This window comes from Dasypus novemcinctus, chromosome 6 (assembly GCF_030445035.2).
Source record: "Dasypus novemcinctus isolate mDasNov1 chromosome 6, mDasNov1.1.hap2, whole genome shotgun sequence".
Taxonomy (NCBI): Eukaryota; Metazoa; Chordata; class Mammalia; order Cingulata; family Dasypodidae; genus Dasypus; species Dasypus novemcinctus.
The window spans coordinates 72,323,054-72,347,197 of NC_080678.1; the positions used below are offsets into that span (position 1 = coordinate 72,323,054).

At 37.4% G+C, this 24,144-nt stretch overlaps 1 protein-coding gene across 1 annotated transcript in view; it reads left to right on the forward strand.

Moving 5' to 3' along the window:
* REEP3 (receptor accessory protein 3) overlaps window positions 1–24,144 on the forward strand; it is a 95,793-nt gene that overhangs the window by 58,790 nt on the left and 12,859 nt on the right. Inside the window, exons 3-5 of the mRNA XM_004470501.4 lie at window positions 17,030–17,106; window positions 19,612–19,732; window positions 19,898–20,011. Coding sequence (XP_004470558.1) covers window positions 17,030–17,106; window positions 19,612–19,732; window positions 19,898–20,011 — 312 coding nt within the window. The remainder of the gene's footprint in view (window positions 1–17,029; window positions 17,107–19,611; window positions 19,733–19,897; window positions 20,012–24,144) is intronic.

Here is a 24,144-nt window from a genome sequence, read left to right on the forward strand (position 1 = left end):
CATGCACAAGGAAAAAAAAAATCTCACCGTAGCACTTACACTAAGAGGCAAAGCCAGACTTTTGCTAATATCTAAGAATTTTACTAACTAGTGCCAATGGAAATGAATTTTTAGAACAGTGACAGAAATATTTGTTACCATTAAAGGAAAAGGTTTGTTAAGAAGTAAATTAAAAGGGAAACTCACCACCTTCACCCTAATCCCTAGTGTTGAAATAGCTTAAAATCATAAAAGAAACCTTTACCTTTAAAAACTCAAATGCTACCACCCTCACTGCAAAGAGAACTGCATTCAGAGGCATCCAGTGTTCTGCTTTCTCCTTGGTGACTCTTATCTGTTCAGAAAGCATAACCTCATTACTTTGAAGAAAACCAGTAAGTTCTATCAGGGAGAAATAATAATTATGTACAAGAAAAAATCAAAAGGACAGTAGAAATGAATTTAAAAATAAAAGTAACAGTAATACCTATCACAGTTTATATTCTTAGATACAATAGCTTTGTAAGTTTTTATTTTGCAAAAGAAGGACTATACATGAAACATTCAATTCACAAAGCAAGAAAAATATCAAAACAAAGTATGTAAGGAAAGTAGGATAAATAAAATAACATAAAAACAGAAATACCTTGTATCTTAAAAAAAAATAAATCAGGGGAATTCAGTGAAATTTCCCTTTTTAGGCAATACCAGGATCTGCCTTTGGAATGTTCAGATATGTACATCATCTTTCCATTATGTAATTTTAGAAATGCACTGCTTTAACAACTACAGCTATAATAATCAGACTGTCAACCAGATTGCCATCACACTCTGAAAGGTCCTCTTAAAAATATAAAAGCTAGAGCTGTTCCTGAAGATTTTAACTAAGTAAGATAAATAAAATCTTCCCCCCAAACCACATATAACTTTAAAAGTTCACGAGAGGGGAGTGGGTGTAGTTTAGTGGCTTGAGTGCCTGCTTCCCCTTGTACAAGGTCCTGGATTCAATTTCTGGTACCTCCTAAAAAAAAAAAAAAAAAAGATAGAAAAGTGCATGAGAAAAAGGGTACTTAAGAAATGTAAACAGAAATGTAAAAGAGGAAGTTCCTTTGAAAAACTGATTAAAAATATATATTACAATATATTGTACAAATATATATATCTTTAATTTTGTCTTTTTTTTTCTTTTTTTTTTTTTTAACCACAGATTCAAACCCTGGGGGTGAAATGGGAAAAAACCTTAATTAAACTAGGGAAGTTTTAGCCATTGACATTATGTTTGAATATAATTTCAGCCTACTAATAAGAGGCCAGTTTACTCATAGGGAGGAAAATATATGGGCACTTCCTCCTTGGGAAGGGAGGGAGTCTCAACAAGTGGTAAATGTCAAGATAGCTCTTTGAATCACATTCCTCTTGAAACTTAAAGGTAAGAGAGTCAGGCTACTCTTTCCTGGATAATTTGCACAAAACTTTTTTCTGCTCAACTGATAGCAATGAACAGTGAGGTGCCCCTGAGAGGTAAACTTAAAGGCCTAACTACTCCCATTTTTTGTAATCCTTTGTACTTTTTTTTTTTTTAATAAGATTTATTTTTTCTCTGCCCCCGCCTGCTTCTTTTGCTGTCTGTGTGCACTTGCTGTGTGATCTTCTGTATCTATTTCTCTTTTTGTCTTCTCTTACCATCCTTCTCTAGGATTCAGAGAGATTCAATCCTGGGGACCTCCAGTGTGGAGAGAGGTTCCCTGTCAATTGCACTACCTCAGTTCCTGGTCTCTGCTGTGCTTCACTTTGACTCTCCCCCTTGTCTTTCTTTTATTGCTTTATCATCTTGCTGCGTGAGTCACTTGCACGGGCACTGGCTCAGCACTCGGGCACTTGCATGGGCACTAAGCTTACTGTGTGGGCACTGGATGACCACACAGGCACGCTTTCTCTTCTTTTTCACTAGGAGGTCCCAGGGATCAAACCTGGGTCCTTCCGTATGGTAGGTGGAGACCTTATCACTTGATCCACATCTACCTCCCTTTGGTATTTTTTTTTAGTGATGATGTGCCTCAACAGTGTTACAAAAAATAAGGGCACATTTTAAATGCATACACTGAACAAATTATCACACAAAACTAAGTTCATCTTTTCTCCAACCCCATGGCTTTTCTTACATTTCTGTCTTAGTTGACAAAGTTAACATTCACAGAGCAACCTCCTGCTGCTGTGCTTCTCAGACTTTAATGGGCTTATAAATAAATTCTCTGGGGATTTTGTTGAAATGCAGATTCTGATTTAATAGGTCTGAGATGGGCTCGAGATTCTACATGTCTGACAGGCTCACAGGTGATGTCAATGCTGCTGGTCTGTAGACCACATTTTAATAGCAAGGGTTTTGTGCAGGTTCTCAACCCTGGTTACACATCAAAGCCACTCATGGGGCTTGCTTTTTAAATGCCCAGCTGCTTCCTCTCTGTAGATTGTAATGATGGGGCCTTGGAATCTATGCGATTTATTTTTATCTCCCAAGGGAGACTAAAACCACTGTTTAATTTCATTTTATTGAATTTCATTTTACTGATTTATTTTATTTTGAAAAGTGAATAATCCTCACATTGTGCTTTTTTAATAAATTTGTGTAGACAGGTACTAAATAACAAAATAAACAAAATAGTTTCTTTTAGAAACATTTATATATAAATTGAATGGTTATAGAAAAATAATGTTTCAACAAAATTAACCATGTAATACAATTAAGAAAGTGTCTTAGTTCACTCATAGCTGATGGGATCAATTTATGAGAAGTGGGTTGGCTTTTATAACAGGAATTCATTAGGTTAAAAGTTTGCAGTTCTGAAGCTGTAGAAGTGTTCAAATCAAGGCATCATCAGGAGATACTGTCTCACTGAAGGTCAGCTGCAGGTGATCCTGTACTCGTTCCACGTGGCAAGATACAGTAGTGGCTCTCTAGTCTGGGTCTCTACTCCAGGCTTACTTTCTCCTCAAGATCAACTCTTTGAGCCTCTCGGGGACCTCTTTCTGAGGCTCTGTGCTCTGCTGATTCCAGCCTCTGGCCTCCAGGGCCTCTCTCTCAGCCTCTCAGGATTTCTCTGTCTCTGCTGCTTTTTTCTATGTATTTCTGCTGCCTTTTTCTGTGTGTCTTTGCTTTCAGTCCTCCATTTATAAAAGACTCCAGCAAGAGGACCAAGATCCACCCTGGGTCACGCATCACTGAAGCAAGCCAATCAAAGGCCCCCCAGCTGAATCCAGTCCAACCAAAGGGCCCCCCTCCTACAGGAATAGATTAGCTTCAAGAATATGATCCTTTCTGGGATCCACAAACAGCCCCAAACTGTCACAGACAGTAAGGATAAGAAATTGGAATTTCTCCTAGTTTCCAATTAAGGGGATAGCCCTAGGCAAAATTTTTACATAAAAGGAGATGCCCTTTCAGATCACCCAGCTTTCCTTCTGTACCTTCCTCCAACTTCTTTGCTCCTTTCCAACTCTTAAATTCCCAAGACTTTCATGCTTTCCTGCACTGTGCTACTCAGCCAGCCCTGCCTCATCCCAAGTGCACTGTGTGCTATTACTTGTCTCTCTCTCCACTCATCTAAATCTGAACCTCATTTCTCTCTCTGAGGTTGACTGCACGTGCATTTGAAGCAAAGTAATTTGATAACACAGGGTCATTCAGTTAATGATGGAGATTTATTCTTCCTAGAATTTTTTCTATGTGTCTTTGCTTTTTTGGAAAGACCATGTGGTCCTACCTAATATTATAATGGCTTGTTCTTAATGTTTGAATTCTTATTGTATGTTTAAACTATGCTGTCGAGCTCTAGTATAAAACTGCAACTTAGGTAGAGGGAGTAGTATCTTACCTAAAGAATGAAATTTCTCATTTACTGTGTCAGTCATAATTGTGCCACTCACCTGGAGAAAGCAGCATATCTCTGAACCTACACATAGGGATGGAAATATATTTTGACTTTTAGAGGCTTAGTTAGGTCCCTTGTGGAAGTGGCAAGACGAGATTCACTCTGTGAAGATAGATAAGGAACTGGGAGATCTGGGTGCCTAAGAAGTGGTGCCAGCCCTTTGGAATACCTCATATAAGAAATGTAATGTGTGAAGACTTTGACAACATGACCTTTTAACCCAGTTTCTCCCACCTCACTGGCTATGTTCTTTCCTGGGCTAAAATCCTAGGAAATTCTATGTGCTGCTATAAAAAAGGAACTGTGTCTCTTACAGGTATTTATTATCCCAAATAAATCAACAGGACTTTAAACAATATAAAAAGTGAGATGAGATTCCTCATTTAGTGTGGATGGAGAAAGTTTTTCAGGACTCAGGTCATTCACTGAATAGTATTCCACGCTATCGATAATACCACAGTTTCTTTATCTATTCATCTATTAAAGGACATCTTAATTGCTTCCTAAATTCTGTTCCTGGGAACAGTTCACATAAGCAACTTCCTTCTTTTTATAGCTTCTGTTCAACTTTCCTTTTTAATTAGTTATCATCTACTTGTTAAACATTTGTGCAGTTCCCTTCTCTCAATTCCTCAAACTCTCCTGAGGTTAGGGATAAGATATTTGAGGCTACCGTAATTCAAGAGCACTGAGCAGGGGAGTGGATGTGGCTCAACTGATAGAGCATCTGCCTACCGTATAGGAGGTCTAGGGTTCAAACCTAGGGCCTTCTGGCCCATGTGGTGAGCTGACCCTTGCACAGCGCTGCTGAGAGCAAGGAGTGCCATGCCACGCAGGGGTATCCCCCACGTAGGGGAGCCCCATGCATAAGGAATGCACTGTGCAAGGAGAACCACCCCACACGAAAAGCGCAGCCCGCCCAGGAGTGGTGCCGCACACATGGAGAGCTGACGCAGCAAGAGGTTGCAACAAAAAGAGGCATAGATTCCTGTGCCGCCTGACGAGAGTGCAAGCAGACAAAGAAGAACACACAGCAAAGCAAATGGACACAAGAAAGCAGACAATGACAAGGGGGGAGGGGGAGAGATAAATTTTTTTAAAAAGAGTGCTGGGCAGATGTGACCTTTCTACACATGCCTCTTCTGTCGCTTTTACTGAACCTGTGGTTGGCACTGGGGTTGGTGTATACCCAGGAGAATTCAATCTCTGGACTGGCCATGTGCCAGCTGAGCTCTGAGCCTCAGCAGAGTTGTAGCTCCTATTCTCCCACAGGTCAGCTAACAGGGAGGTGAGGATGGACAACTACCACACCAGGGAACTGAGAGAGTCGACATGTGCAAGCAGGAGAATTGTATCCATCAACCATGTGGGATCTAAGCTCCCTCCTGATATAGAGGTGGAGAGGACATCACCATCCCAGGGTCCATAGGGTGGAGGAATAAAATATGGATTAGAGAGGACCTGCTGGTATTCTACTACAGAACTTTTGTGACTAGTAATGGAAGAAACTGTAGCATTGATGTGGAGAAAGGGACCACAGGAGTTGCTGAGGGCGGGCAGAAGGAAGAAGAGAAGTGATGTGGGGGCATTTTCGGGACCTGGAGTTGTTCTAAATGATATTGCAGGGACAGGTGCTGGACATTATATATCCTGCCATAACCCACTGAATGTACTGGGGGAGAGTGTAAACTACAATGTAAACTATAATCCATGCGGTGCAGCAGTGCTCCAAAATGTGTTCACCAAATGCAGTGAATGTGCCATAATGACAAAAGAGATTGTGGGATATGTGGGACCCTCTTATATTTTTTAATGTAACATTTTTTGTGATCTATGTATCTTATTTTAAAAAAAGACAATTTAATTAAAAAATTTTAAAAAAGAGCACTGGGGAAGTGCAAAGCAAGTTGCAACAAGGGTATCTATTTCTATGTCCGTGCTCTTTGTTAATTATAATCTGCCCCATTTTAATTTACTTAACATGAAATATAGCTATATAATATGAGGCTTTTTCCTTCAGAGCTACAGGATATTTTATAAGGCTTTCTACTTCAGAGCTACAGGATAACGGTGAAGTTTGCAGTGATAACTAGAAACTGCAGGTAAACAATTTTGTAAGGTCAGCATCTGAAAGTTTAACTTCCAATCCTCACTAAGGAACTGTAGGAAGTATGACATACTCAGCCGGGCAGTGGGTGGGTGGGTAGAGTACCCCAAAGGTAAGGAAGCCCAGTCAATCCTAGTCTAACATATTCACCCCGACACATAACCCATCTTTTTAAAAAGTATTTTTCAGCTGTGGTCCCTATTGTTCAGTTGGATTGAATTTAAACTTTCAAGCATGCTTCTAACTTGGCAGGGCTCTGGGAAAAATCCCATAACTAAGCCATCTGGGCTGGATAAAAGGGAATTTTTCGATTTGATTTCTCACATTTTGTTCTTTTTTGTTAATTGAAAAAAAACATAATGAAGTCACCAAATTATTGTATAATGTTAATGAAACAGGAGAAGACATCTTTTCAACTCTATACTGTTTCTAAAGAGTTCTATATTAGCAGATCTTTCTAGTTTTTCTGAGATGCCATGTAGAATGAATGCTTTAAGGTGAATCGACTTGAGTGAATAATGGTCAGAAAAAAGTTCTCTCTGGGTGGTCTGAAATTCAGCCATGTTTATTTCTCAGCAGACACGGCAAAGTTCTTTTTTTCCAGTGAGGCATATTTTAGCATTTTGTGTTCTGGCTTTACTTATTGTGGTTATAATTTAAAACATTTAGGCATGTATAATTTTTCACTTTATTTTAAAGACCAGAATTAGTTGCTCTGTGCTTCAAGGAGTATGAAATTAAGGTAAACCTTTTGTTTAATCTCTGATAACTTTGAAAACAACTTTGACAAAATAGACCCTGCTATTTATACTTCAGAGTTACTTGTTCGAATCTTGTATCAATTCAGACCTTAAAATTTAATAAATAGTTCAGTAGAAGCCTTCCTCTGTGCTTGCTTTACCAAGCACAGGGTGCTAGGTGCTGGGAATATGATAAGGAAATTTCAGAACCTATTGGTTGTAATATTTATATGGCGATGGCAGACGTTACACAGATATGCTTCATAGGAAAAATACAGTGCCTTAGGAGCAGGTAGAGTTAGTTAGGGAGGTCTTTTGGGTTTGTTGTTGTTTTTTTCTGTGCCATAATTAAGTTGGTTTATTCCAAACATGCATGTTTGAGTCATCATAAAAATTTTATCATTTATATAACTATACTTAAAGGTTAAAAAGAAAATGCTCATGTTCATTTCAAGAGATGAGGAGAAATCATTTGATGCAATCCAAAAATTCTATGTAATAACACTCAGCAAACTAAGAACCGCAAAGAAATTCCTTAACCTGGAAACTACAACTGACATGGTGAAATGTTAGCTATTTTTAGTTAGGGAAGTCTTACCTTAGAAAGTGAAGAAATTTTATTTTATACAAGATAAGAGAATTATATATAATATATAATACAATATTCATTCTCTGTTAGATCAAACATTGCTTTAGTAATCACCCATTCTTTTCCTTTTATATATCTTTTACTAGTCCCTCCTATAAAACTACCTTGTGTGTAGGAACTCCTTGACATCAGAGTTTATGACTTATTTCATGTCAAAGGTATGTTCATAATACATCTTAAATAATATTTATCATATTAATAAATCATTAATTTTTCATTTCATGTATAAATTCATAGTTATATCATTTAATATATTATTATTGATATCATTACTGATACCATACTGGTCATAGCATAGCAAGAATAAATTGATAAAGATACAATTTAATGAAAATAGTTTTCATTAATATGCCATTACTAATATTATTCATGACTCTTATAAATCTGTAGCAACATACCTCCCACCAGAACATGGTATTTGCCTATAAATGTGAGGCCTTTGCATTACACTTAAGTTTCTGTGATGGAAATCATGAAGATCATTTTACAGTTGCCATTCACTTTTTGTTGGCTTTGTTTGTCTTAGGCTCTAAATCAATCACACAAAATTTTATCTAGGAATATAAATCATAAAAACTTGTTTCATTGAAAAATGTTAAAAGATCATGAAATGAAACCTACTTTTCTTTCGGCATCAGGTGTGGGTAAATACATACTTATTAAAAGGATCATGTCTTTTGATGGTAAAATTAGCCTATGGGTATGTTCATTTTACAGTATTCACTCAGGCATAAAATATCCTGGATTTCTGAAATGCAAAGACTTTACATAAGCCTTATGAATTTTGACTAATAATAAATCAAATGCTAGCTTGTTAAATGGGATCATCTAATGTTTTTACTATATAACCCAAAGTGTAATTTTAGATACTATGGTTTTATATCACAGATGACTCCATAATCTTCATAGGAACTCGCCTAATTATGAGAGTATATTTTCTTGGAAAATAAATTCATTTTGATATATGTGATTTTAAGACTTCATTTGAGGAATCATTTATTTAATTAAGTATTCGTCACGTCCTCTAGTCATGAAAAAAATGTAGTGCTTCAAAATAGAAGAATGATTGCTATTTCGTTTTGACCACTTTCAAGAGAAGTTTATTACAAAATAATTAGGAAAAAATACAAATAACAGTAACATCTTGCTTATAAGTTAGCCTAGCTCATGTGATTCCTTGAATAAATATTTTGGAGCACCTGTCTCATGCCACAGAGACATGAGATACACTCTCTGGAAAGAAAACAGACAAAGCAAAAGAGTGCACTGAACAACCAGAGTATTTTCCAAGTCATTTTCCCACTGTGCACTTTGTTCTTTGAGTATCTCCTTAGCTTCTCAGAATATGTTTACTCTAAACTTTATGTATATCTCTAACAATCTTACTTACCAGATTTCTTTGCTTACTGAAAAGTATAAGATGGTTGCTGAAGTCATATACACTCACAATGCAAATGATAATAAGCTCACACAGTGAGAAGCCACATTTGCCAAGGAATGGATCAAAATAACAATTTAAAATAATATTTCCCTGGCTCTGTCCCAATCTGCTGCAAGTGAACTTCAATCCTTCTTACCCCTATTTTCTTTCCATATTACTGAGAATCTCCTGAGAATATCTCAGCCAGGGTTTGTTAAAATGGTAGTCCCCATCTCCATTTCCAGATCCCTTTGGGAATAGTAGCCATCATTACCACCAGGGCCATAGGTGGCAGTGCATAGTGCTGGGACTGATGCCTACCCAAGCCTCCAACCAGTACTTCTGTGGCCTTGCTCTCTCTACCTCCCACAGAATTTTTGTGCAATGTCTCTTATTACAGTAGGCTAAGCTGCTGTAATAATATGCAGCAGTAATGCAATGACTGAAGGAATAAAGAAGTTTACTTCTCTCTCATATATCAATCTAGGGTTGGTATCCATTTCAACAGAGTTCTCCTCATGTAACCATTTCAGGGCTCAGGCTCTACCCATCTTCAACACATAGTTTCCAAGGTTCCTCTGCTCCCTGCCATCCCAGCCATCAGGACAGGAAGGAGTGTACAGAGGAGAAACACCCACTTCTCCAAGGCTTCAGTTCATATTCCGTTGTGAGACACATGGCCCCACTTATTTACAGAGGCAGGCTGAGAAGTACAGTTCCTGGCTGGGCAACCTCTTCCCAGCTACAGTTCTGTTATTATGGCTTTTGATGGATAGCCAAATGTCACCTCCACACTGCTCTTGTTTCACTGTCCTCAGCCTTTCATCACAGTGCCCTTGCTTTCACACCCAGGACAGTTGAGGGCATCACTGGTCACATAGTCTGTTCCATCTCTTCCCTAGACCGTTCCCTTTCCCATTCTTAAAAACAGCTTTTCTAAACCTTTACCACTCTTCTCAAATCCGCTGCTCTTCCCATCCATCCCCAGATTTGACAGATGGATGACCCTGCCCTCCTACTGCAAAATGAAAGTGGAGGTACGCAACTATGAGCCAACTCAACTCACTCTTCTTCCTTTCCAACTGTCTCAGAGCAAGATGCACCCCCACTTCTTTCTTGAGCCCACTCTTCTTCAAACTATGTTCCTAATCTTATTCCTGTCAGTCTCATCCAGGTTCTTGTTCCAGTAAGTAATCCTGCTTTCTCATGACTTGAATCTCATTCTCTCCCCAGGAATGTTAAATCCTTGAGGATATAAACACGCTTTAATTTTGCCTCATTTCTCCTCCTCTCCTTTTTTTTAAAACCAGATAATTTAAAAAGACTAGTTTATATTTACTTTATATATATCTTTACTTCCTATCTACTTTTCAGCCTTTTGCAATCCTTACGAAAAGGAACACATTTAGCTCTGTGCAGCCCTATATTCATTCAACAATTCATCAGCACATTTACTGAGCACCTACCATGTTAGGCATTGGGAATTCAGCAGTGAACAAAACAAAAGTCTGCTCTCCTGGAGTTTACATGTGAGTACAGAAGGGCAGAAAAAAAGTAAATTTTTGTTAGGTATGTTATGTGATATGTGCTCAACAGAAAAATCAAGATAAGGGAATTAAGATGGTATTGATATTTCAAACAGTGATCAGGAAAAGCTTCTCTGATAGGTAATATTTGAGCAGAAACTTGAAGCAAATGAAAAACTTATCCACATGTATTACTTGGAGAAGAGGATTTCAGACAATGAAACATCATGTACAAAGACCCTAAGGGCAGGAGCATACTAAAGCATACAAGGGAAGGCAGAAGGCCTGGTGGGTTTGGAGCAGAGCGAGGGAAGGGAAGGTCAGAGAAGTAGCTAGGGCCAGATTCCTAGGGCCATGGTTCATCTGGGAATTCTTCAGTGGAATGTTTTGAACAGAGGAATGACATAATTTGACTTATGTTCTAGAGAGAGATAATAAAGAAGCAGAGTTCGGATACTGTTGGAATAATCCAGCCAAGAGATGATGGCCATCTGAGCTAGGGAGGGTGTGTGTGTGTGTGTCCATCTTAGTGCTTATAGGTGTACACTTCACCTTGTTGGAGATTTCAATTCTCTGGAATCAAACAACTTTAAGAAAAGTTGGGTACAGATTTCTTATTACTCATTGTTCTCATTAAGATATCTAAATGTGGCAGGTTGAATCATGGTCCCCACAAAGGCATGTTTAAATCCTAACCTCTAGTCCTATGGATATGAACTCATTTGTAAATAGGATCTCGGAGATCCTATTTAGATGAGGCCAAATTGAATCAGAATGGGACTTAATCCCATATGACTGAAGTTGGCCCGATATGGAGAGCAAAGTTAGACAGACACAGATAATTGAGCAGAAGTATATGCCAGAGGAGGAGACAGAAGTAGATAGATTGCCATGTCATGGAGGCAGACATTGATTGCCAGCAAGCCACCAGCAGAACTCCACAGACTTCAGAGAAAGCATGGCCTGCCAATTCCTTGATTTTAGACTTAGAGCATCCAGAACTGTGAGACCATAAATTCCTGTTGTTCAAACTAGCAAGTGTGTGGTAATCGCCATAGCAGCACCAGCAAAATAATAGTTCACTGAACAACAGCAGTTTATTGATCTTACCAATTATTTCTCAGCTGAAAAGAATTACGTTCTCATCTGTCCAAGAACATAAATTTGTATTAATAAAGATTATACGTGTGATTGCTTTCCAGGAACTTAAATTGTGGACTGTGATTTCTTAAAGTCACCTGTTAAATTTATTTGTATAACATATTTTACTAGCAATTATTTCTATTATATTGACAGTATGCATTCATAAAACTAGTAATGTGGTTGTTTTCTTACCAGTTTTGAGGTGTTAATGTTGCATTTGTTTTTGATGTTTTCTGTTTATCTGTAGGAGATTTTTACTGTCTCATATGTTTAATTATACTTACAAATGTAACCTTTCGTGGTTTACTCTTTTTTTTTTTTTTTTTTTTTTTTTCACTTTCTGTTATTTCCTTTCAGCAAAACTTAAACAGTAGGCCAGGTGGTCTTGGGGTACAGTTTTAATAAAAGCTTTGTTGAGTGACCACTTGGTATAAAATCCCAGGAAAATCCATTCATGGAGGGAAGCAGATGTGGCTCAAGTGATAGGACTTCCACCTACCATATGGGAGGACCTAAGTTCGATCCCTGGGACCTCCTGGTGAAAATGAAAAGGAGAAAGCATGCCTGTGCAGCGAACCAGTGCCTACGTGGTGAGCCAAGTGCCCACATGGTGAGCTTAGTGCCCATGCAAGTGAGTCACACAGGAAGATGATGACAAAAGAGAGACGAAAGGGAGATTCAAGGTGAAGCGCGGCGGAAACCAGGAACTGAGGTGGTGCAGCTGACAGGGAGTCTCTCTCCACATGAGAGGTCCCCAGGATCTAACCCAGGTGAATCCTAGAGGAGAAAAAATGAGAAGAGGAGACAAAAAGAGAAATCAGTACAGAAGATCACACAGCGAATGGACACAGCAAAAACAGCAGGGTGGGGGGAGGGGAAAAATAAATTCTTTAAAAATCCCTTCATGGGAAGCGGACTTGGCCCAGTGGTTAGGGCGTCCATCTACCACATGGGAGGTCCGCGGTTCAAGCCCCGGGCCTCCTTGACTTGTATGGCACTGGCCCATGTGCAGTGCTGATGCACGCAGAGTGCCATGCCACGCAGGGGTGTCCCCTGCATAGGGGAGCCCCACGCACAAGGAGTGCACCCCATAGGGAGAGCCACCCAGCGCGAAAGAAAGTGCAGCCTGCCCAGGAATGGTGCCGCACACACTGAGAGATGACACAACAAAATGATGCAACAAAAAGAAACACAGATTCCCCTGCCACTGAAAACAACAGAAAGTGGACAAAGAAGAAGATGCGGCAAAATAGACACAGAGAACAGAAAACTGGGGTCGGGGGGGGGAAGAGGAAAGAAATAAAAATAAATTAAATCTTTAAAAGAAAAAATCCATTCATGGAAAAGAAGAAAGCAGTATATTTTCAAAGTTAACTTTCTTTGTGGTTGCTTCCATGAATAATACATGCTCATCAAATTCATGTGAACCTTGCCTGGATTCAAGTCTATTTACGTCATACATTTATAAAGAAAATGAAAATTCCATAATTTCAAGAGCTCAGATTGTCGGCAATATTATTCAGTAAAGAAAAATGAATACCATGGGGGTTTCCTTATATAAAATTATAGTCAATTCCCCAGAGAAATGTCCAGGAGTATCCTATTGATTTGATAGTTTGTTGGTTTTTTAACTAAAAAGGCAGAATTCCCATCTGCTTTTTCTTCTTAATTTCTCCTTTTTTGGTTTTTGACATTCTTAGATATTATCATACCTAAATAGATACATGTTTTTTAAAATATATGCATTGTATAGTTTAAAGCAGTTATTTACTTTGTGGGTTTTAAATTTAATTTGATGACTTCATTTGAAATCTTTGGGAGTGTTACAACTCTAACCTATTAGACAACTAGTCATTCAGGAAATATCACCGAACAGCTACTATATGTACAGTCCCTTTCACCTATACTCAGCTCTATTAACAGGTAAATTTGACTGTCTGCAGAGTATTATTATTTATAGTTGTTATCCATTTGGAAAATCATAGCCAATTGTAGTGATGATAATGAAATAACAAAATAATGAAAATGTAAAATAATGAAAAAATTAGCATTGATTTAAATGTTTTTATTTTTCTGTGACTTTGCTAAACTTTCTGTGAGGACATCCAAATTTAATTTACTCTAAGCCTCCACTTTCCTGGGAGAGAAGGTGAAAATGTTTACACTGAAATTCCTGTGTTGAGTAGGGTGAGAGAGAATTGAAGAGATTGGTCTGATGTCAGCAGCTTTTTTGAAAGCTGCACCATTCAGGCTTCAAGGTGGACTATGACCTTCCTTCAGCATTTCCTAGCTCAGTGACCTTGAGCAACTTACAACTTACTTGGCTTTTTGGCCCTCAATAAAATGAGGGAAGTTCACCATATTATTTGTTTCCAAATCCTACTCCATGGAATGTTGATATTCTTTGAATCACCTCAGGAATCCTAGGGGTAGATTTTTTTTTTTTTTTTTTTTCATATTAAGCTTCAGTAAAGGATTGTGTGGTTTTAAAAAATTTGATCACCTCCAAGATCCCTTTTATTGATCCCTCAATAAAAACAATGTACTGTTTGTAGGCAGTTTTTAATTCATTTACTTTTTTCTTCTTTGTTGGGGGAGATCTATAGTCAATCAGGGTCAAATATAACTTTGTAAATACAGTTGAAAAGTAAAAGCACTAATTAGAGTTTGGATTTGAAAAAATTAAGTGAATAAATTCATTTGAGAGCATCGCCTCCCTTTTTAAAAAGGGGGTAGAGAGGAGATGCAGGGAGAAAAGAAAACAGACCCACAGACACATAGGATTTTAACCCTGGAAGAAAATGCCCTTACTTGGATAAAAGCTTAGAATTGGTATCAGTAAGAAACTAAAGAAAACTCATGAAAAGTAAAAAACTTAAGAATATTTGTTCTTTCTCTTTTAAAAAATTTTGATATGAGAATCTTATAAATCCAACTTCCTTGTATTTCAGATACAGATAATGTGCCCTGTTATTTGCTTTGGGCATTTTTTTTTAAGCTGTCAGACTTCTCTGTAAATTAGAGGAAATTGGTATTATTCATGCTTCACAATAAATTTCCTTCAAAAGTTATTTCTGGCTACTTTTTAATTCACCTGTCCACATAAGTAGGAAACTGTAACCTTGCTTGAGTTAGTTTTCTCTTGTCTATAGAATACCCAAAAAAGCATCTGTGTTGTTTTTTTTTTAAGATTTATTTCTCTCCCTTTCCTCGCCCCCCCCCCCCAGTTGTCTGCTCTCTGTGTCCATTTGCTGTTGCGTGTTCTTCTTTGTCTGCTTCTGTTGTTGTCAGCAGCACAGGAATCTGTCTCTTTTTGTTGTGTCAGCTTGCTGCGTCAGCTCTCCGTGTGTGTGGCACCATTCCTGGGCAGGCTGAACTTTCTTTGACACTGGGCGGCTTCCTTATGGGGTGCACTCCTTTCGCATGGGACTCCCCTACATAGGGGACACCCCTGCATGGCAAGGCACTCCTTGTGCGCATCAGCACTGCACATGGGCCAGCTCCATACGGGTCAAGGAGGCCCGGAGTTTGAACTGAGAACCTCCCATGTGGTAGGCGGATGCTCTATCCATTGGGCCAAGTCCGCTTCCCAGCATCTGTGTTAAAACTAAATAGTTAGGTCACTCTTGTAGCTATTTCTAAGAACCTAAATTTTGTGATTACTAATTGGGATGAGAACAAGGGAAGTGAAGGTTATCAAGCAATTCCTCCCTTTTTCTCCAGCTATTTGGTATTATTTATTGGTTAACAGCACCAATTCCAGAGTTGGGCAGCCTGGATTAAAGTCCCAACTAAATGACCTTGGACAACTCTTTTTTATTCCTATCTACCCCCCCCTTACCACCTGCTTTCTGTGTCCATTCGCTGTGCGTTCTTCCGTGTCTGCTTGTCTTCTCTTCTCGTCTTTCTTTTTAGGAGGCACCGGGAACCGTTCCTAGGGCCCCTGACATGGGAGAGAGGCATTCAATCACTTGAGCCACCTCAGCTCCCTGATTTTGCTGTTTCTCTCATTGTCTTTCCTCTGTGTCTCTTTTCCGGGAACCAAACCTGGGACCCTCCCCACCCCACCCCACCCCCCCCATATGGTAGGCAGGAGCCCAATCGTTTGAGCCACATCAACTTTTTTTTTACCTCTCTGTGTCACCATTTTCTAATCTATAATGGAAGTAATTATAGCACCTACCTCATAACATTGTTTTGAGCATTAAGTGAATTAATACATGATACACTTTACACAATCCCGAACACATAGTTGGCATGGTTTTGTATGTTAACTATTATTACTACTACTACTACTACTATTATTAATTATTGAGCCTGAAGAGAATAATTTTTATTCTTTAATCAAGTACAAACCCACTTGAAAGACAGGAGAATCTTTATGCTGAGGTACATAGAGAGATGTAAATTTTGGGGAACAAGTTCAGGAAAAATTAATCTGGCAGCATGATCCTAAAAAAACTTGATACAAGAAGATACCAATGTATCAGGGATCAGTTAGGATTCTATACTCAAGGCAAGAGGTGAAAAGTCCTGAACTACCATTGTGGATTTGGAAATGGAAGGAGGAGAAGGACGAGTGAGATGGTATAAGCTTAAATGTTGGGAAAGAAGAAGAAGACTTTATTAACCTTAGACTTTTTGTTGTTCTAGATGTATCATTAATAGAAGTAACAAATTTGGGATTATACTTTGGTTTCTGAAGATATATATCCTGAGAAATAAGGAATGCAAAATTTGGAAATTTAATATAGATTAAATGTGGTCATATCATTTTATATTGCTTATACAATAATTAAATATCTAATTGTCTTCATTTAAAAAGCTTATAGATAAGATCTTTTAAAGAACTTTCCTCCAGTTAAGGAAATCTGAATCCTCCATTCAGAGTCCTACCTTATATTATATCAGGCTCCAAGATTTTTTTTATTCTTTATTTCTTATAATCATAGACTCTTGTAGTAATATGAGGAACTCAAACATAAACCTGTTAAAAATTAAATCATCACCTTATGCGTTTGGTTTTTTTCCTCCTCTCCTTCCACCTGCCCTGCTGTTTTTTTGTTTTTGTTTTTTCTGTCTGTGTCCATTTGCTGCCTGATTCTCTGTGTCTATTTCTCTCTTTTTGTCTTCTCTTCTCACTCCCCCACCCCAGGACCCACCAGGATTCAATCCTGGGGACCTCCAATGTGGAGAGAGGCTCCCCATCACTCACGCCACCCCAGTTCCTGGTTCCTGCACCTTGCCTTGACTCTACCCCGGCCTTTCCTTTGTTGGGTCATGATCTTGCTGCATGACTCACTTGTGTGGGCACTTGCTCACCAGGTGGGCATGCTTTTTTTTTTTAACCAGGAAGTCCCAGAGATCAAACCCAGGTTCTCCCACATGGCAAGTGGAAGCCCAATCACTTGAGTCACATCTGCTTTCCTCATCTTATGCATTTGCTTCAACATTTTATATCTAGAACTATATATATAATTGTTCATAGTTGCAAGTAGTTTTTAGTCTGTTTCATGAGTATTCTTGTTATTTCCAGGTTCGATGGATGATGTACTGGATTGTTTTTGCTCTCTATACTGTGATTGAAACAGTGGCAGATCAAACTGTTGCTTGGTAAGTTCTAGTATCGAGGTAGAGCCAGACTATGGTCCTTTGTTCTTATCCTGCTCTTGCTAAGTAAGCTTGCTTAAGTGACCTAATTATCCAATGTCTCATTTATAGTTTTCCCATTGTTCTTACTTTACTTATAGCTCCCCTCAAATAAAGGCAGTTCATTCTTCTCCCCATGTGCCATTCCCTGCCCACCTCCCCCACTATCTTGGGACAGGCCACCTAGGTTGCATTTTCCCTTTCTGCACTAATGATTTCAGACTGTTTTTCTTTATCATTTCTTAAACAACTCCTCTTTTGAAGCCCAGAACATCTGGCTTTAGTGCTCCTCAGCATCCAGTTGAACTCTCTTCAATTCACCATCGTCATGGACAACCCACCCAATACCATTTCCTTAGCTCCTCCATTCTAACAAAATCTGTGCTATATTTGAGTAGTGGATTTCCATCTATACTTTGCTATCACTTGAGAATTCATTTCAGAATCTTCAAATTCTGTCTGTTTTATCATGGTCTCATGTTCTCACAACACTCTTTTTCTTTTTAGCCTTTTTTCCCCATTGTATACCTGCATTTCACCTCATTGAGACTTATAATTCCATCATTGCTATATTATCCCCTAATCCGTTGCCTCTACTTAGTTTTACAAAACTTTTTTCTTTATCCATACTGATCCATATATTCATTCACTTCTGTTACTACCTTGACAGTCTCTTCAACTACTCTTCCCACACAAACCTTCAGCCTAAACTAGTCCAACAATTGTTGTTCTTTACTTCTTTTCTTAAGATACCAAATACATTTTTTTAAAAAATTCAGATGCTAATATGGGTGTAAATTTGATCCTCAGCATTCCTTTTACTTGCCTTTGGTAGGCTGCTACTTCTATTCTGCCATGCATCTGTTTCAAGCCTTTATTGTTCTTTCCTTAAACTGTCTTTCCCACTTCACTGTTCTCATTCTTAGCACATTAGGTCACATTGAATTTGCTGGAATAAAATAGAAGTCTTCAGACTTAAATGTTCTTAACAACCTGTCCTTACTTAGAAACTTCTGTATCTATATCCATCTTTCTCTTTTGATTTGAAATAAAACTTGTCCTTCCTCTGTTTAGAAGTTCACTCTTCTGCCTGTTATGTTTTTAGTGAGGATTTTCTCTGTTTCTAAGTGCCAGAGCATGGGTTCTAAACCATGTGACATCTCTTTATGCTTCAAGCTCATTTTTAAAAAGACAATCTTGATTTTTTTTCTGATTAGAAATATAGCATGTATACATTGTTTAAAAACTGAGCAATGTAGGAAAAGTTTAACATTAACAGTGAAATCCAGAAACTCCTCTGTAATTGCACTGTGGCAGAGGCTCATTTTGGCAACAAAAAGTCGTTCCTCACTACTGCCTATCTACCTTGCCAGAAGAACCTAGTTAATGTGTATCTTAGTGCTTCATGGACCAGAAGGTACTGGTCCCTTCATGAAGTATTAGTTAGCTTTTGCTATGGCAATGGACAATCCCAAAAGCACAGTGGATTAGAAAAACAAACAATTCTTGCTCAAGCTTCATAAGAGCAAATGGTCAGCTGCAATTTTGCTGAACTCAGTTCAAATTTAAGTGTCTTCTGGTTTGGGGACCAAGGCTGGAGAAGCAGCTTAAGACAAGGAGGGGTGGGAGTGGAGAACCAAACCTCACAAGGGCATTTTAAAGCTGCTGCTTGCATGTGACATAGGTCACATTCACATTCTGCTGCCAGAACAGATCACATGGCTAATCCCACTGTCACTGGGTGAGGAAGTATCTTAGGCTACAGGGAAAGCACTGCAAAATGAAATGGAAAAGGGCATGGGTATATCATCCTAAATCTTCATCTACCACAGTGGTAACTCCATTCCCATTGCAAGTGATTGATTTAGGCCTGCAAATTGCTGCAATTCTGGCCAAAAGAGATTGGATAGGAAATTTTCTGGGGATTCTGAGTAAGATAAGAAGGAAATATGTGTAAAGGATAAACATTGTACACTTGGAGCATATATATTGTGTTCTGACTCTTTGAAATATGTCATTGTTCATCATGTGTGCCATGCCTTATACATCATGTACCATGTCTTATGCATCTTATGTGCCGTGTCTTATCCATCACATACATCGTGTCATGTGTGTTCTGGCTCTGCAGACAGGGTGAGTGTCCCCTCTTGCCCTGGTTAAACACAATTAATGCCCTCTCTTAACTGCTACAGTTTGGCAGCTTACCTGTACTCATTTAAAAGGAAGAATCTATTGGGAAAATTATGACTCTGGGGGATCAGGTCACACTTCGACTAACTGATCTCTAGTTTAACTGATATATTTGTGAGATTAATCCAGTTCATATATGGTTGTTTCCCTGATCCCTAACTTTCACATGTGAAACACAGTTACACATGAAAACACAGTTTTTAAGGAGATTTTTTCTCATTACCTTATTGATTGTAGTTTATTTTCACTGGTGTACTTTTTCAAATTTTTTCTTGTTAGGTTCCCCCTGTACTATGAACTTAAGATTGCCTTTGTCATATGGCTACTCTCTCCCTATACCAAAGGAGCAAGTTTAATATATAGAAAATTCCTTCATCCACTTCTTTCTTCAAAGGAAAGGGTAAGTATATATACGTTGTTTCCACATATCATTTACTAAAAATATACATTGCCAAATGCTATAAAATTAGTGAAGCTATTATATGATGAGAGAAAAGTTATAGCATTTGGCTTCTTAACACTGTTTTTAAATAAAATTAATATGTATGGGTTTTTCTTTCCCAAGGAGATTGATGATTACATTGTACAAGCAAAGGAACGAGGCTATGAGACTATGGTGAACTTCGGACGGCAAGGTTTAAACTTAGCAGCTACTGCTGCTGTGACTGCAGCCGTAAAGGTAGTTGTTCATTTCTGTTTTTTAACCAATGTCATATTAAGTCACTGGATAAAGTGGAGTGACTTTTATTTCAGACCATTACAAAATTTTGACAGTTTTGTTTTATATTTATTTTTGTAGTACTAGAAATAATATGGTAATTTGAAAGATATTTTAACATTGTATTTTCTATAACTACTCAATAATTTGAAAGTATCTTTTAATTGATCATAAAATAAGAGCTAGTTAATAAATGAAACCTGACTAAAAATGTCATTTTGTCACAGTTTTCCCACTTTATAATTTTAAAATAATTTGAATACATCACTTTAATAAAGATGATCTTTCTTTCTCTGTCTTTGGTGTTCTCTCTCTCTCTCTCTCTCGATGGCAATATCTTGGTAGGATATCTGGCTTACTTCTGCACCTCTACTTCAATCAATATGAGGTAACTGATTATTCAAAATAAGGCATGAAAAAAATTCTATTCTTAAAACTTGAACTTTTACTTAGCCAATTACTAATGTCGTTTGTTGTGTTTTGCAAGCCAGATTATCAAATGAATGCCTTCTGTGAAAAATTGTGTTATGGTTTTTGGATTTCTTTGCATGTGGTAATTACTGTGGTTTCTTTTAAATACTATAGCATAATTGATTTTGGTGTGTAGTATGTGAAAAGAAAACAGGCTTCAGATCCAAAAGGTGCTGAGTATAACATTCTTAGTAACCACAGGCAATTTATTTAACTTCTGTGTTCTTTAGTTGCTTCATGTATAAAATGGGGATAATATAACTACCTGAATAACATGTATAAAAGCACAGTATTTACTTGCTTATAGCAGGAGCCCAATAAACATTAATATCTGTCTCTCTGTCTCAATTCAACTGAAAACTTGAGTTTGTTGCTGTTAAGTTGAATTGCAACTAAGTATTCCCACTTTCAAGTTAAGCTCTTTTAGTTTCTTAAAGTTAAAACAATAATGCTATAGAGATAAGTATTCTAGTTAAGTGGTAATTTGTGTAATAGCAATGGTGAAGGGATGTAAAATTATGGGACTTTCACTTTTCAGAGATTTAGCTCAGTTATCACATTAATATGACCAAAAAGATGAAAATTACAATTTATATACCTAGTAGTATTGCACTGAGAATTAAATGAGAACTTATTAACTATGCAGCACTATACATGTAAGATAATTGTATTATTAATTATTAGCACCTTAATATAGTATAGTTTTCCTGTTATTTGGCTTTTAGAGACTTTTTCTTTTATGAGAATTGATATAAGTCGACACTAAGATAGCAGTATTTTCATTTCTTTAAAGACTGTTTTCCATTTTAGAGAAGGATTATTTGCTTGTTTCTTGCTTAATGAAAATGCATCCTTAATTTCCCTATCCACTAAAAAGGATCATCCAGGAGATCTAACACTGAATAACTAGAAAGTCTAAGAAGAGCATTATCAGAGATAACAGATGCAATTATCAAAGAAACAATACATACCAGAACTGAAAGGCACAAATCTCCAGATTTAAAGGGCCTACAAAGTACCCAGTGCAATGAATGACAAAAAGCCATACTCTAAGCAAAGTTACTGAGATGTTCCAGAACACCAGAGATGAGGAGAGAATTCTCCAAAGAGAAAAAGCACCTCACATTCGAACCAGAATGGCATTAAAGTTCCAACTAGTGACAGTGGAAGCTAAAAGACAACAGAGTAGTACTCTTGAAATTCTAGGTAAATTTTTATTTTTTTTTAATTTTTAAATTTTAGGCAAGCAGAGTCATAAAATTCTCTCCTGACCATCTTTTGCCAGGACATATATGCTCTGCCAAAGTCAGAAAATAATCTGAGAGAAAGAAAATTTGTGCAATCTGGGAAACTGGGTACACAACACAGACAGATGAAGAGAATTCACCAAATGAGCATTGTACAGCAAGTCCAGAGAACAGCCATACAGAACTGGATGAAGTAGACAAAGGGTGCCAGTTGTGATTTTTCTGAGGAAAAATACATAACTGAGAGTATCTAATAGGTCTAATCTTGTACAAGGATGATATTTAAACCAGAGTGCATGCTTTGATCAGAGTCCCCACTAGCTGTAATCAGCTGGTACCAATGCATCTGCACATCAGCCCTGAGCACCATGCCAAAGGTATTGGAGACAATGTGAAGAGGGATAGGGTAGGATGATTAAGCAAATGAAAAATAAATCAAGATATAACCATAACTGTGGGAAAATCTAAAAGTTTATGTAAGAAAGAATATATAATAATGGAGCAAGACTTGGCTCAGCAATGAGCATCATCATAATAGTGAGGACACTGTGGATTTAGCAACAACTCTGGTCATGCTCTATTGGGGATGAGAGAAGGAGAAAGGGAGGTAGAAAGGAGCTAAAATCCTTGTGTGCTACAATAGAAAATTAGAGGATTTAAAGTGGTTGCATCTGTAGGTGGATGGAAAGGAGACAGGCCCACAGGCTTATTGCTTTTTTGCTTTTAAATTTTTAGCATTATCTGACTAAGTGCATGTATTTGTTTACACCCCAAAGAAGATGCTTTCTGAATTTTTCATATTTAAGAACATCATTCAACATAATTCCACAGAGAAAAACTAAAGATTAAGTTTCAACTTGAAAAACTGTTTAGAAAATACAGACATTTTAGAACATTGTTTTAGAAAGCAGGAGTATAATTTGTAATCCTGTTATTCTGTGAGACACCTTTCTACATATTTTGACTATTTTCAGAGATGTGTTTTATTTTGATTTGGGGGAATGAGCAATCCCAACTGTATTATTTTATTCTCATTTCCCCCTTCTTTATTTTTAATTTATACTTGGCTGCCATCAATATTTAGTGTCCTTTATATCATTTACTCACCTTCTATTTATTTAAATAATATTCTATTTATTTTATTTATTTAGGCTAGGTGCTAGGAATGCAGCAGCGAACCATATAAATAATGCTCACAGGAACTCTCTGGCTGTAGCTAATGTCCATATTCATTAATTGAAATTTTTATCAGGCAACCAAAAGTAAATCAAAACTGAAATAGGAAGTAGGTCAAGTTTAAGGAGAATCTGTAAGAAAGCCAATTGTAAGACTTGAGAATTATTTAAAATATTTGTAACATATGGTTTATTAAAACTAACTTTAAAGCTAAAAATGATTGGAGTTTTAATGTGACCCTCAAAGAAAGTAATACCCTTGACTGGGTTTCCTACATTGAACTACCTGAGTATATTAAAGATGAAAATAGGAATCTAATCAGAACATTTATGACATTGTAAAGCAATTTTCTGAGAACATTACTCAGTTCTGTGACCTCATTACCAGGGATCCTTTTGCAAGGTCATTGTGCAAGTTTATTTTGGCTGAACAAAGCATAAGCATATGAAGGACTTTCAAGGATTGTGCTGAGGATGTTCAACATTCCATAGATTTTCACATGAGAAATGCAGCTGGCTTTTGTACAGATGAGCGACACTATTGCCATATGAAGGACAGAGAACAAAAGTGCTATTAGTCTTATTAACCATCTCTCTGAATTTTCTCTGCCAGTTTTTTCTTGATGAATTCTTTAGCAAATATTGTTTTTAAAAAGCAAATTATTATTATGGAAATGAGAGCCTTACAGGTAAATCTCTGAAACTAATTGACTTTCCTGACATCATCCTGTCAGTTTTAATGGCTCTCTGTTTGTGAAAGGATCTGGGGACATTGAGCTGCTTAGTGTCATCCTCTAAAACAGTAAGGGTTTGTTCAGGCAATGGAAAAGAAAAGTCAGACTATTTTCCATCAATCTGAGGAGGAAGAATAGTATAATGAACAAGGGATTCTCTAGCAGTTGAGATATCTGGGTTTTTAAGATAATTAATTTATCTAATTTTTAGATATACTTTAATTAAATTATAATTATTAACTAATTAATAATAATTTTAACTAATTATCTTAATCCATGAGTGCAAATCATCTCCACTGATTTCTCTAAATGTTGATTTTTTTCCCAGTAAAACTAAGAGGTGAAACTTGACTTCTGAAGAAGCTTCTGTATCTCTAAAACAGTGATCCTCAACTGGGGGTACTTTTGATGCTAAAGGAATATTTTATAATGTCTGGAGACATTTTTAGATGTCTTAACTGGGATGG